This window comes from Coregonus clupeaformis, chromosome 24, assembly GCF_020615455.1.
Source record: "Coregonus clupeaformis isolate EN_2021a chromosome 24, ASM2061545v1, whole genome shotgun sequence".
In the NCBI taxonomy this organism is placed as follows: Eukaryota; Metazoa; Chordata; class Actinopteri; order Salmoniformes; family Salmonidae; genus Coregonus; species Coregonus clupeaformis.
Window position 1 is genome coordinate 37314864 of NC_059215.1, and position 13410 is coordinate 37328273.

At 41.5% G+C, this 13410-nt stretch overlaps 1 protein-coding gene across 1 annotated transcript in view; it reads right to left on the reverse strand.

Annotated features, from left to right (window-relative positions):
- Positions 1-13410, reverse strand: part of LOC121537462 (semaphorin-3F-like) — a 104540-nt gene that overhangs the window by 52337 nt on the left and 38793 nt on the right. The window contains exon 2 of the mRNA XM_041845087.1: positions 2207-2340. Coding sequence (XP_041701021.1) covers positions 2207-2309 — 103 coding nt within the window. The 5' untranslated portion in view covers positions 2310-2340. The remainder of the gene's footprint in view (positions 1-2206; positions 2341-13410) is intronic.

Sequence of the window (13410 nt, forward strand, 5' to 3'; positions counted from 1 at the left end):
ACACACCTACTCATTCCAGGGTTTTGCTTAATTTTTTCTATTTTCTACATTGTAGAATAATAGTGAAGACATCAAAACTATGAAATAACACATATGGAATCATGTAGTAACCAAAAAAGTGTTAAACAAATCAAAATATATTTTATTTGCCTTGATGACAGCTTTGCACACTCGTGGCATTCTCTCAACCAGCATCATGAGGTAGTCACCTGGAATGCATTTCAATTAACAGGTGTGCCTTCTTAAAAGTTTATTTGTGGAATTTCTTTCCTTCTTAATACGTTTGAGCCAATCAGTTGTGTTGTGACAAGATAGGGGTGGTATACAGAAGATAGCCCTATTTGGTAAAAGACCAAGTCCATATTATGGCAAGAACAGCTCAAATAAGCAAAGAGAAACGACAGTCCATCATTACTTTAAGACATGAAGGTCAGTCAATACGGAACATGTAAAGAACTTTGAAAGTTTCTTCAAGTGCAGTTGCAAAAACCATCAAGCGCTATGATGAAACTGGCTCTCATGAGGACTGCCACAGGAAAGGAAGATCCAGAGTTACCTCTGCTGCAGGGATAAGTTCATTAGAGTTACCAGCCTCAGAAACTGCAGCCCAAATAAATGCTTCACAGAGTTCAAGTCACAGACACATCTCAACATCAACTGTTCAGAGACTGCGTGAATCAGGCCTTCATGGTCGAATTGCTGCAAAGAAACCACTACTAAAGGACACCAATAAGAAGAAGAGATTTGCTTGGGCCAAGAAACACGAGCAATGGACATTAGACCGGTGGAAATTTGTCCTTTGGTCTGATGAGTCCAAATTTGAGATTTTTGGTTCCAACCGCCATGTCTTTGAGAGATGCAGAGTAGGTGAACGGATGATCTCCGCATGTGTGGTTCCCACCGTGAAGCATGGAGGAGGAGGTGTGATGGTGTGGGAGTGTTTTGCTGGTGACACTGTCTGTGATTTATTTAGAATTCAAGGCACACTTAACTAGAATGGCTACCACAGCATTTTGCAGCGATACGCCATCCCATCTGGTTTGGGCTTAGTGGGACTATCATTTATTTTTCAACAGGGCAATGACCCAACACACCTCCAGGCTGTGTAAGGGCTATTTGACCAAGAAGGAGAGTGATGGAGTGCTGTATCAGATGATCTGACCTCAAACAATCACCCGACCTCAACCCCATTGAGATGGTTTGGGATGAGTTGGACCGCAGAGTGAAAGTGGTGGTCCTCTGTAGCTCAATTGGTAGAGCATGGCGCTTGTAACGCCAGGGTAGTGGGTTCGATCCCCGGGACCACCCATACATAAAAATGTATGCACACATGACTGACTGTAAGTCGCTTTGGATAAAAGCGTCTGCTAAATGACATATTATTATTATATTATAAGAAAAGCAGCCAACAAATGCTCAGCATATGTGGGAATTCCTTCAAGACTGTTGGAAAAGTATTCTAGGTGAAGCTGGTTGAGAGAATGCCAAGAGTGTGCAAAGCTGTCATCAAGGCAAAGGGTGGCTACTTTGAAGAATCTCAAATATAAAATATATTTTGATTTGTTTAACACTTTTTTGGCTACTACATGATTCCATATGTGTTATTTCATAGTTTTGATGTCTTCACTATTATTCTACAATGTAGAAAATAGTAAAAAATAAAGCTAAACCTTTGACTGGTACTGTATATATGAGAAAGAGTCTTATTGTCAGTATCGAAGAAAGGTATCGTTTTGCTTTTGGGCAAAATGCACATCAACGTTTGGGGTTCTAAATTACTATTGTGTTCAAAGTGAAATTGATGTATTTCATTGGAAGACTTATGTCGCTCTCAAGACCCCAGCTCTGAAGTCTTTCACATAAAACTAAAATTGAAAGATTAGGGCATTCGTAGTTAAATACACTGACTGTAATTGTCTTAAGTGTTGGGGAAAGTTGCTGTTGGATAATTATCATAATATCAGCCTCAAAGCATCAGTGTGTATACATCTACCAGCATTAACTTTAAAAGCAGTCCATGAAAAGTAATTAAGTTAAGCTGCAGATCTGTTTTGCTTTGAAAGAAAAGATGTGGTTGTTTTGAAGTTTAAGAGCTTTCTATTTAAATTACACAGAATTTCACTAAAGCTATGTTTATCTTCCTACTAAGAATATCCAAGACAATATCTGTCAAGTGAACACTCACTAAAAATAAAGTAAGGCTCACCTTTGTATGACAAATGCACTCTGGGAGCAGTCCGAGCGTTGGCATGGCAACTGTAGACAAATAAACTCAGGAGAAAGAGGAGGAGGACTTGGGTGGTCTCCATAGCAATGACAGCAGTGTTAACCTTTGGAGTCCTACAAAGGGGAAAGGGAAAAGCAATACAGATGAACTGAACATCACTTAAAACCGTCATATCATTGCAACCATTTAGAGAGACTTCCACGTAGAGGCCTTCACATGTCCAAAACGTTAGAGCCGTTCCAAAATGGACCTGGGGCTTTTTCATCTGGACCCGATATATACATGAATCAAATTTTTTAATATAGAGACCTGTTCCGAATGGACCCGAGGACAACCAGATCCATTCCGTATAGACCTGATCGGATCCAGACCTGTTCCCATCAGAACTGAGTGACGGAAGCTGCAGAAAGGGCAATTTCTTTGCTACTTTATTGACCAGAAGTGATAAAGCGCGAGGGAGAGGAGGTAGAGAGAGGTGACACTCTAGCTGGGGCCGTGCTGTGTGTAAGATACTGTGAGTGTGAGAGATTATACCATTTCTCTCTCTCTCTCTCTACTGCAGCAGTCGCGTTCGGCTCGGTATGGGTCCTTCCGGACAAGTCAGTTAAAATTACACATACCTGAGACCCGTGACAATCATATCAGATCCGACCCAGACCCGTTACATTATTTAGAATTCTGGGTCAGGACCCGCTCGGGTCCCGGATCGGGTCTCGGATATTCGGGTACAGGTGGATCCGTGAAGATCTCTACTTCCACGTCCACTGAAACATCCCTTGCACAGAAAAGGGTAGTTTTGAGAAGTTAAAAATAACTTCTAGTCCTCTGAAATGTCCCATTCACACTGAAATCACCCCCTCAAAAGCCTTGACCCTTATAATAATCTGTTTGCAGGTCAGTAAGCATTGAAGCTTTCTTTGTCAGAACCAGAGTTAAGACTAAAATGTCCTCATTACTGAGATATATCATTAGCATGTCAATAGGTACAAATTCTCATTTCAAGAACACTATCAATAACAAAACAACAAAAGGGTCCCGTGTAGCTCAGTTGGTAGAGCATGGTGTTTGCAACACCAGTGTTGTGGGTTCGATTCCCACGGGGGGGGCAGTATGATTATAATTTTTTTGTATGCACTCTGGATAAGAGCGTCTGCTAAATGTAAAAATGTAAAAAAAAACGTTTTAAAAAGAGTGCACTTATAACTACCATCTGATGCAGAAATATCGGGAACTAGTAAACATTAGGTGCCGGTTTCCCTGACACAGATTTAGCCAAGTTCTGGACTAAAAAGCACATTCAGTGAAGATTCATCATTGAGAAAGTTTTTTTTTGTCCAGGACAAGGCCTAATACTGTGTCTGGGAAACTGGCCCTAAGAAAGCTATCCTATTTAAAGAGCAACTGAACGTAATAAGCAACTTCTCCTTTTGAAAATGGCCTAAGTGGCATCAAATGGGTCAAAAACATTTATTATAGTGTCAAAATTGACTACAAAGTGTAAATAGGATAATTTTGGTCATAAAGTCAGTCTCATCCAAAACGGAGACTTACAAGTTAATTAGAAAATAATTTATGTTACGGAATGAAGGGTACTGTTACAATTTTCTCTGGGTTGGGTTTATTTCAATCCTGCCCACATGCCCACAGCTGGCAGCACCCAAGTAATCATCAATTCAGAACGCAGCTGCACGACGCCCAGATCGTAATGCCCATGGTCAATTTGGTTTGACATTCGATATCCCTATGGGGCTAGTTAGGGACAACTGGAGGTTGGTGGCACCTTAATTGGGGAGGACGGGCTCATAGTAATGGAACGGAATCAATGGAATGGTATTGAATTCATCAAACACATGGTTTCCATGAGGTTGACACCCTGAAGAAGGCACAGTGAGTTTATACATTGTGTGCGACTCTCTTTATTATTTTTACAGCTTATAGTTTATTCGGTGTTAGTCAGCACCTCTACATAAAATAATTTTCTCTGGGTTTGCGCCAGCTCATGTTTTTTATTCCATGAGGTTGATACCATTCAATTCACTCCATTCCAGCCATTATTATGAGCCGTCCTCCGCCCAGCAGCCTCCTGTGTTAGGGACCATCAATAAATGACACAATGTACTTGGGACAATATTTTAAAATGTAAATAGCTCCAAATTTCAATGACTTTAAAACCTCAAACCAACTATAAATTGTAGAAATTTATATACAAATATTGAAAGCATTTAATGAGACAACTAAAAGGTGTGCAACATGAAAATATTGACTAGCCCCACAGATAGGCTATCCAAGGTCAAACCAACTTTGACACGGTAGCACACCGGCCGGCTGAAGCTAATTGGCGAAAGAAGTTGGCTAGCTTGCTAGCTAGTCTAGGTTACTTCCAGAGACAAGACCTGGTTAGACTGTTTCAACTTATCTATAAGGGTGAGTGACTGTAACTGTGTACTGTTTTGGCAGAGTGAAAGTAATAATGCTTCCCACATTCGAACACACACACAAGAGACACCCACATCAAAGTACACCTCCAAAACCCAAATCGCTTTCTGCTGCATTTCCTAATGAGGAGAATTGAAACAGTGGCTAAATCAGGAAGTTCAGCCCCCCTTTAACATAGTGAGAATTGCCAATTAAACAATCATTGAATTGTTCGACTTTGTAGAAAGCCTTATCAAGTCATCCCCATTCAGAGGCTTCTTTACAACAGGGATACCCAGATAAATAGGATGCCAATCAATGACAACAATACAGAAAAGCCAGTTAGCCAGACAACACAACCTAGTTCACGATTCAGTTTAGGGCAATGTACTGCTCCTGTTTCTGTGATTGGGTTCTTATAAAATATATTAGCTATCAGACAGCCAGGGAGCAGCACAGAGTGGATGTCTCTATTGACCTGTGTGCCCTTCCCCTGACACTGGGACAGTGGTGGAGTAAAAAGACTGTGTGAGAGTGAGGCAACTAGGACTTACCAGGAGTGACATGCTCCAAAAGAGATTAGGAAAGTATGCACTCCGAGACTGAGAGTTCTTAAACACTGCAGCCAAATCCTGGCAGCTAATACAAATCCCTGTCACATTGTCTTGCTTTAAATCTGAAACTCTTTTAGTAAGAGACTGTCTAAAAGCAAGAGAACCACCAATAAGGATCACACACACACTCACTTACTCACTAGGCCTCGGAATCTAATGTAAATCCTGTCTGTTTAAGTTAGGGCGTGGGTGCTGCACCTTTTCCCCCCACATATACCCAAGGTTAATGACAGGTTATCATAACTGTAACATAAACACCCATACCTAAGAGCTCAGACACAAAGATGAACGGTTGAAAGAAGCGGTGGCCGTCCTATCGCCTCTGACCAAACAGCCACCGTTCGTAGTCACCCAGTAGGTGATCGCTTACACACAACGGCCACTTGCTGCTTTTAGCCGTTCGTTGTCACGGTGGGTCTGAGCTGTTACCTTCAATGACAATATTGCTTTTCTCTGTCAACATGCTTACAGTGCATTTGGAAAGTATTCAGACCCCTTCAGTTTTTCCACATTTTGTTACGTTACAGCCTTATTCTAAAATTGATTAAATAAATAAAAATCCTCATCAATCTACACACAATACCCCATAATGACAAAGTGAAAACAGGTTTTTATAAATGTTTCCAAATGTATTACAAATAAAAAACAGATACCTTATTTACATAAGTATTCAGACCTTTTGCCATGAGATTCCAAATTGAGCTCAGGTGCATCCTGTTTCCATTGATCATCCTTGAGATGTTTCTACAACTTGATTGGAGTCCACCTGTGGTAAATTCTATTAATTTGACATTATTTGGAAAGGCACACGCCTTTAAGGTCCCACAGTTGAGGTCTGTGTGAGTGAGATCAGGGTGCTCTGTGAATGAGGAGCGGATGTCGTCAACCTTATTTTCAAAGTGGTTGACAAAGTTGTCCGCAGAGGGAGGAGGGAAGGGGAGGAGGTGGAGGATTAAGGAGGGAGGAGAAAGTGGAGAAGAGTTTCCCAGGGTTGGAGGCAGAAGCTTGAAATTTAGAGTGACAGAAAGTGGCTTTAGCAGCGGATACAGAGGAAGAGAAGGTAGAGAGGAGGGAGTGGAAGGATCATAGGTCAACCGGTAGTTTTGTTTTCCTCCATTCAGCTGGAGCCCTGTTCTGTTAGCACGCAGTGAGTCACTCAGCCACGGAGCGGGTGGTGAAGGTCGAGCCGGCCGGGAGGAAAGGGGACAGGAGAGTCAAAGGATGCGGAAAGGGAGGAGAGTAGGGTCGAAGAGGCAGAGTTAGGAGACAGGAGGGAGAAGGATTTAGAAGAATAAAATCAAAGTTTATTGGTCGAATACACAGATTTGCAGATGTTATCGCAGGTGCAGAGAAATGGTTATGTTTCAAGCTCCAACAGTGCAGTAATATTTAGCAATACAATAACAACACACACATAATCCAAAAGTTTAAAAATAAACTAGAAATTAAGAAATATCAGAACGAGCAATATCAGAACGAGTCCGGAATATAAATATATATAAATGGTGTGTATAGCAGTGGAGGCTGCTGAGGGGAGGACGGCTCATAATAATGGCTGGAACGGAGCGAATGAAATGGCATCAAACACATAGAAACCAGGTGTTTGATGTATTTGATACCATTCCACTAATTCCACTCCAGCCATTACCACGAGCCCGTCCTCCCCAATTAAGGTGCCACCAACCTCCTGTGGTGTATAGACAGTATGGACAGTATATGAATAGAAAGGTGTGTATAGCAGTAGTTATATAGGATGAGTCATGACCAGAATACAGGCGCTGTTGGGCCTTCTTCACCACGCTGTCGGTGTGGAGGGACCATTTCAGGTCCTCAGTGATGTGCACGCCGAGTAACTTCAAGCTTTTGACCCTCTCTACTGCTCTCTCTGCTGTCTCCTGTAGTCCATGATCAGCTCCTTCGTTTTGTTAACGTTGAGGGAGAGGTTATTTTCATGGCACCACTCCGCCAGGGCTCTCACCTCCTCCATGTAAGCTGTCTCGTCGTTGTTGGTAATCAGGCCTACAACTGTTGTGTCGTCAGCAAACTTGATGATTGAGTTGGAGACATGCGTAGCCATAAAGCCATGTGTTAACAGGGAGTATAGGAGGGGGCTGAGCACGCACCACTGTGGGGCCCCCGTGTTGAGGATCAGTGTGGCAGAGGGTTTGTTACCTACCTCACCACCTGGGGTCGGCCCATCAGGAAGTCTAGGACCCAGTTGCACAGGGCGGGGTTCAGACACAGGGCCCTGAGCTTAGTGATGAGCTTGGAGGGCGCTATGTTGTTGAAGGCTGAGCTGTAGTCGATGAACAGCATTCTCAGATAGGTATTCCTCAGGTGGGATAGGGCAGTGTGCAGCGCAATGGCGATTGCGTCGTCCGTGGATCTGTTGGGGCGGTATGCAAATTGTAGTGGTGTCGGGTAAGGTGGAGGTGATATGATCCTTAACTAGCCTCTCAAAGCACTTCATGATGACAGAAGTGAGTGCTACGGGGCGATAGTCTTTTTGTTCAGTTCACTTCGCTTTCTTGGGTACAGGAACAATGGTGGACATCTTGAAGCAAGTGGGGACAACAGACTGGGATAGGGAGAGATTGAATATGTCCGTAAACACTCCAGCCAGCTGGTCTGCACATGCTCTGTGGACACGGCTTGGGATGCCGTCTGGGCCGGCAGCCTTGCGAGGGTTAACATGCTTGAATGTCTTACTCACGTCAGCCACGGAGATCGGGAGCACACAGTCCTCGTGAGCGGCAGGGGCCCACGTCGGCGGCTCTGTGTTGTTTTACTCGAAGCGGGCGAAGAAGGTATAAATGCCAACCTGCTGAAAGTCCACATCTTTGATTTGGTCCTGCATGTTTTATAACTGATTTATTTGACCTGAGGACTAGGCCTACAAGCGTATCCAAACCATATAACAGGAGGGATGGGAGGAGGAAAGAAAAAAAAGAGACAAGAGAGAGAGAAAGAGAGAGAGTAGGATGAGAGAGGGAATGGAAATTTGAGATGGGAAAGATGTGAGAGAGGAGATGAGCGTGACGAGTTGGACACAAAACATGTTGTAGAGGAAAACAAATCACAGAAGAAAGGCAGGATTTTCACGTTTTAGTCGAATTTGGACCCTTGTAGATAAATGACAAAAAGTAATCAATTATGCCAAAGTTCCTTTCCACTTCCTCAGTTCCTCTGCCAAGTATGAGATTGAAGACAAACAAAGAGAAGCTAGCTAAACCTCCATTTTGGGTTGTAGTAGCGTACTGAAATACTCCTTAAATGGAAATGTTATTTCCATGAGACCAGCAAAACTGCCTGTAGTGACTTGCAAAGGGCATTCAGCCTTTCAAATGACTGGATAGCAGAAGGAGCATGTCATGGAGCAAAGATGGGTGAAACATTTTCACTTCACATCTGAACACTTTTCAACAGAAGGGTAATTTCTAGACACAGAGAACATCACAATGGACAATTGAGCTGTACTTATGATGTTACGGATGCTCCTGTGTGGTCAGACGTGGTTGCTTCATAGGCAACGCACTGACCTGTGGTGAAAAGCACATGAATATTATGCGGTGTTCACAGATGTATTCTGGAGTTAGTTCCAAATGACAAACAGTTTACCTTAGCAGTCTAGATAGGGGTGGTCCTATCAATTCAAACCACAATTGCGATAAGATCCAGAAAACAGGACAAACAAAGGAAAGCCTCAAAGGATCCCTCAAATGGAATTCAAGGAAAAAGGGATGGAATTAAAGTGTTCAAGCAAAGTTTGACATGTTTAAATTGTCTGAGACAAAAAATATTTGTCTTATTAATCAAAAAAATTAAATATGTTTGTTTGACATTAGTTGAGTAAGTCAACCTGCCATTGCCGTTGCAACAAAAATCTGGATCCCGTAATCCATCCTGTCATAGGTTTAAGCCGACCGAGGGGTGGCCATAGCTCCTGAGAACATGTCAACATATCTTAGCTCACACCCCACTGGGCAAAAACTGGTTGAATCAACGTTGTTTCCACATCATTTCAACAAAAGAAATGACGTTGAATCAACGTGGAAAACTAATTGGATTTGCAAAAAAGTAAACAGCATAAGGAAATGTTGTTGTTTTTTCACCCAACTTTTTACCTAAATCCAATGACATTGTGCCATTTTTGGTTTATTTCAGGTTGAATTCACTTTAGTTGAACTGATGTCTGTGCCCAGTGGGACACTACTGTCTGCCCACATCTCACGCTGTAATCAGAGTCATTAAAGTGGTGTGGAAAGAGCTGTGTGCTTCCCCCAGAGAAAACATGTTGGGGCCTGAAAACCTGCGACAGCTGATACAACTTTTCACAGCATTATTGTCCCATAAAGTAGCAACGCACATGCCCTGCCCACCTGAGCATCTGTCTTTTTCAGCCATTTATTTCCTGTGTTTGAGGGGTGCAAAATCTACTTGTCACTTAATTTTTGCTGGATTGATTGCTTTCATTTTACTCCTACGACTCTTTCATACTCTTGCTTGTGCCTGTTGTTTCCCGTTAACGTTAAGACCGTGGAAATGTTTGCAATGGCCTGTAAAACACCCCGGTAATGGCTGAAATGGGCTCAATGGAATACATTGGCTTTCCATTGAATCTATAACAACAGCTTCGTCAGGGATCTCGGCACTAAAATCACAAGAAAGATAACTTTATTTTGATGGGGGTAAATTTTTTGTGGAATTGAAAAAAGTAATCAAGTAAAACAGTTGAAATGTTTACAAATTAGATGCGCTGAAATAAAAGCAACTTCCGAAAATAAACACAAGGATTATAGTGATATTATGTCTGATCTCGCAAACAATGTAAAGTATATTTAGATAAGTGTAATCTAGAGCCAAGCATGTTGATATTTAATCTGAGGGTTTCCTGCTATTGACACACTTGTTGAATTATGCAAGAGAACGTGACAACAACAGTAATTAATAAGGCAGTCTAGACAGCGCAGGTGAGTGCAGGAGAGCAAGTGTTTGGTGGTTGCAGCCCTGTTCCACCCCTTTATGTTAATGTGTTAATATATGTAAATTCACCCAGTTTATTTATGCAATTGACGCACATACAATTTTATTTACTTTAACACAAAATATAAAAAAATACCTGATACAATAAGAAAAAGTATAAGTGCATTCTAAAAAAAAAAAAGGTGACATTTTACAATAAATGGAATACCTGAATTCCCACCAAAATTCCTGAACTCATTCATTATTTGTCCATGCAAGTAAAATGTTTTATGTGCTATACTTCAGTCAATATCTGATAGATTAAAACATTTAAAAAGTTTGGAGTATCTTCATCCATTGTCCAACTGTTGCATTTATTAGAATTGTTTTTAAAACCTTTTAACAATTTTGACGACTGTTGCTACATAAATAACCAGGAACAGGCTATACTTGAGTGCTAATCCTTGATTTTAGCATAATTATTAAATTCATCACTAAGAAATCCATTAAAAGTTATAGAGTAAATGGATGTAGTAACTGCACAGGAATTCCCCAAGATACATGACTTTCCTTGAGGCATGAAGGTATTGAATCAGTGCTGTCAAACTCATTTCTACTATTTGTCTTAAGCATTTTCCTTTTAAACAATGGCCTTCACTTTGGTATTAGCAAAGCTAAAATGCTCTGGAGTACTGTACTTCAATTTATAATTTGCAGCCAGCTCCCTGATTGTGCACACTCTCAGCATTATATATCTGGACAACTGTAATTTGACCCAGAAGCACTAAGTATACAAACTGTAATTTGACCCAGAATGCACTAAGTGTACAAACATCTCAGAAGTTCACCACAGGTGAAACAAAGACTAAAGAGTTTGCACAAGAGAGCAGAAGTTTACCCAGGACTTTGAGGGTTTAGTGTCCATAAAGAATGTTGATACATTTCCAAAAGCCACCATTCATAGTAATCCATCTGCTCTTGGTTTCTCTGTTTCGTATAACCAGGCTTATGGAGGTTATTTTTTCAATGAAAGTATATTGATGAAGACTGGGATCATATCAAATGGGGGTCTTCGTGCTTCAGCAAACAATAGATTAACAGAAGAGGGGATCAACAACCAAGACAAAAGTGCAAAAAGAATGGCTTGCCCAGGAAAATCTTCCAACTGTACCTATGCGTTTCCATCTGGAATAAAGTCTGAGACAAACATTATTATCTCATCTCTGACTGATGTTTTGAGTGCTCTAATGCTAGGAATCTTGAATTAGTCAGACTGTAGAAATTGTTATTGTATTTCGCTGTCTCCAAGTCAAATACCATCAGTTTAAATAAATCGAATCAAAATTATATGTCCTGTGATCCCTCTGAGGGTTTCCATCTTTGATTTGATCATGTGGACCTCAAGCAGTGCACAAGTCAAATTAATAAAACACAATAAAAAGACAAAGGCTGGAATTAAACCATTGCAGATTTTCCTCACTGTGAATCAGGCTAGAAGTGTTACACATTTCAGCAAGCTTGGCCTTAAATTTGAGCCTAAAGTCCTTGTAGGAGCCTGGCAGCCAAGGCTAGTCAGTCTAGTATTTAGCCGGGGGGAGTGTGACATCGGATCATGTGACCGCTTCGCCAGCGATTAGTCCCTGGTGTTGGTCTGAGTGGTCGTACCTACACTCTTAGAAAAAAAGGTTCCAAAAGGGTTCTTCGGCTGTCCCCATGTGAGCACCCTTTTGGGTTCCATGTAGAATCCTCTGTGGAAAGGGTTCTACATGGAACCCAAAAAGGTTCTACCTGGAACCAAAGGGGTAATACCTGGAACCAAAAAGGGTATTTCAAAGGGTTCTCCTATGGGGACAGCCAAATAACCCTTTTAGGTTCTAGATAACACCTTTTTTTTTGAAGATTGTAGGGCTGTTACTGTGACCATATTACCGCCACACCAGCGGTCACAAGTCATGACCACAGTCAAATTCCACGTGACCGTTTAGTCACGGTAACTAGGCTTCTCCAAAACATCATTAGTAGCCTACCAAACTTGCTAACTGCCAGTCGCTAATGGCCCGGTACTCACAAATCTATTGTTCCTCTAATCACTCTGACATCAATGCAAATGCAATCAAAAATCAAATCAAACACTTCATGAGGGCCCATGAGGCATGAGCTCTTGTTGCACAACATTTCTATAGGCTATGCAATTATGTGAGAAAACAGAGTTTTGATGGCCTCTATTAAAAAGAGGAGGATCCCATCAGCTTTCTATAGCCTAGGCCTACAATATTTATCAACTTTCCTAATATTAAGCACATTGCTTTAATTTACAACATGAGTATAGCCTACCTGGCTGGCATGAAAATGAAAAGCATCCTCCATTTGCTATTTAAGTGCATAGATGGTGTGTTTTTTCAAATCAAATCAAATCAAATCAAATTTTATTGGTCACATGCGCCGAATACAACAGGTGCAGACAGTACAGTGAAATGCTTACTTACAGCCCTTAACCAACAGTGCATTTATTTTTAACAAAAAAAGTAAAAATAAAACAACAACTAAAAAAGTGTTGAGAAAAAAAGAGCAGAAGTAAAATAAAATAACAGTAGGGAGGCTATATATGCAGGGGGGTACCGGTGCAGAGTCAATGTGCGGGGGCACCGGCTAGTTGAGGTAGTTGAAGTAATATGTACATGTGGGTAGAGTTAAAGTGACTATAACCCCTGTTCTGACAGGTGCATGATAATGGTCCATTTTAAATCAAAACTAATTTCACACATACACTATACTTTGTTATATACCCTTTGTTGGCAATGACACAGGTCAAACGTTTTCTGTAAGTCTTCACAAGGTTTTCACACACTGTTGCTGTTGTTTTGGCCCATTCCTCCATGCAGATCTCCTCTAGAGCAGTGATGTTTTGGGGCTGTCGCTGGGCAACACAGACTTTCAACTCCCTCCAAAGATTTTCTATGGGGTTTAGATCTGGAGACTGGCTAGGCCACTCCAGGACCTTGAAATGCTTCTTATGAAGCCACTCCTTCTTTGCCTATGCGGTGTGTTTGGGATCATTGTCATGCTGAAAGACCCAGCCACGTTTCATCTTCAATGCCCTTGCTGATGGAAGGAGGTTTTCACTCAAAATCTCACGATACATGGCCCCATTCATTCTTTCCTTTACACGGATCGGTCGTCCTGGTCCCTTTG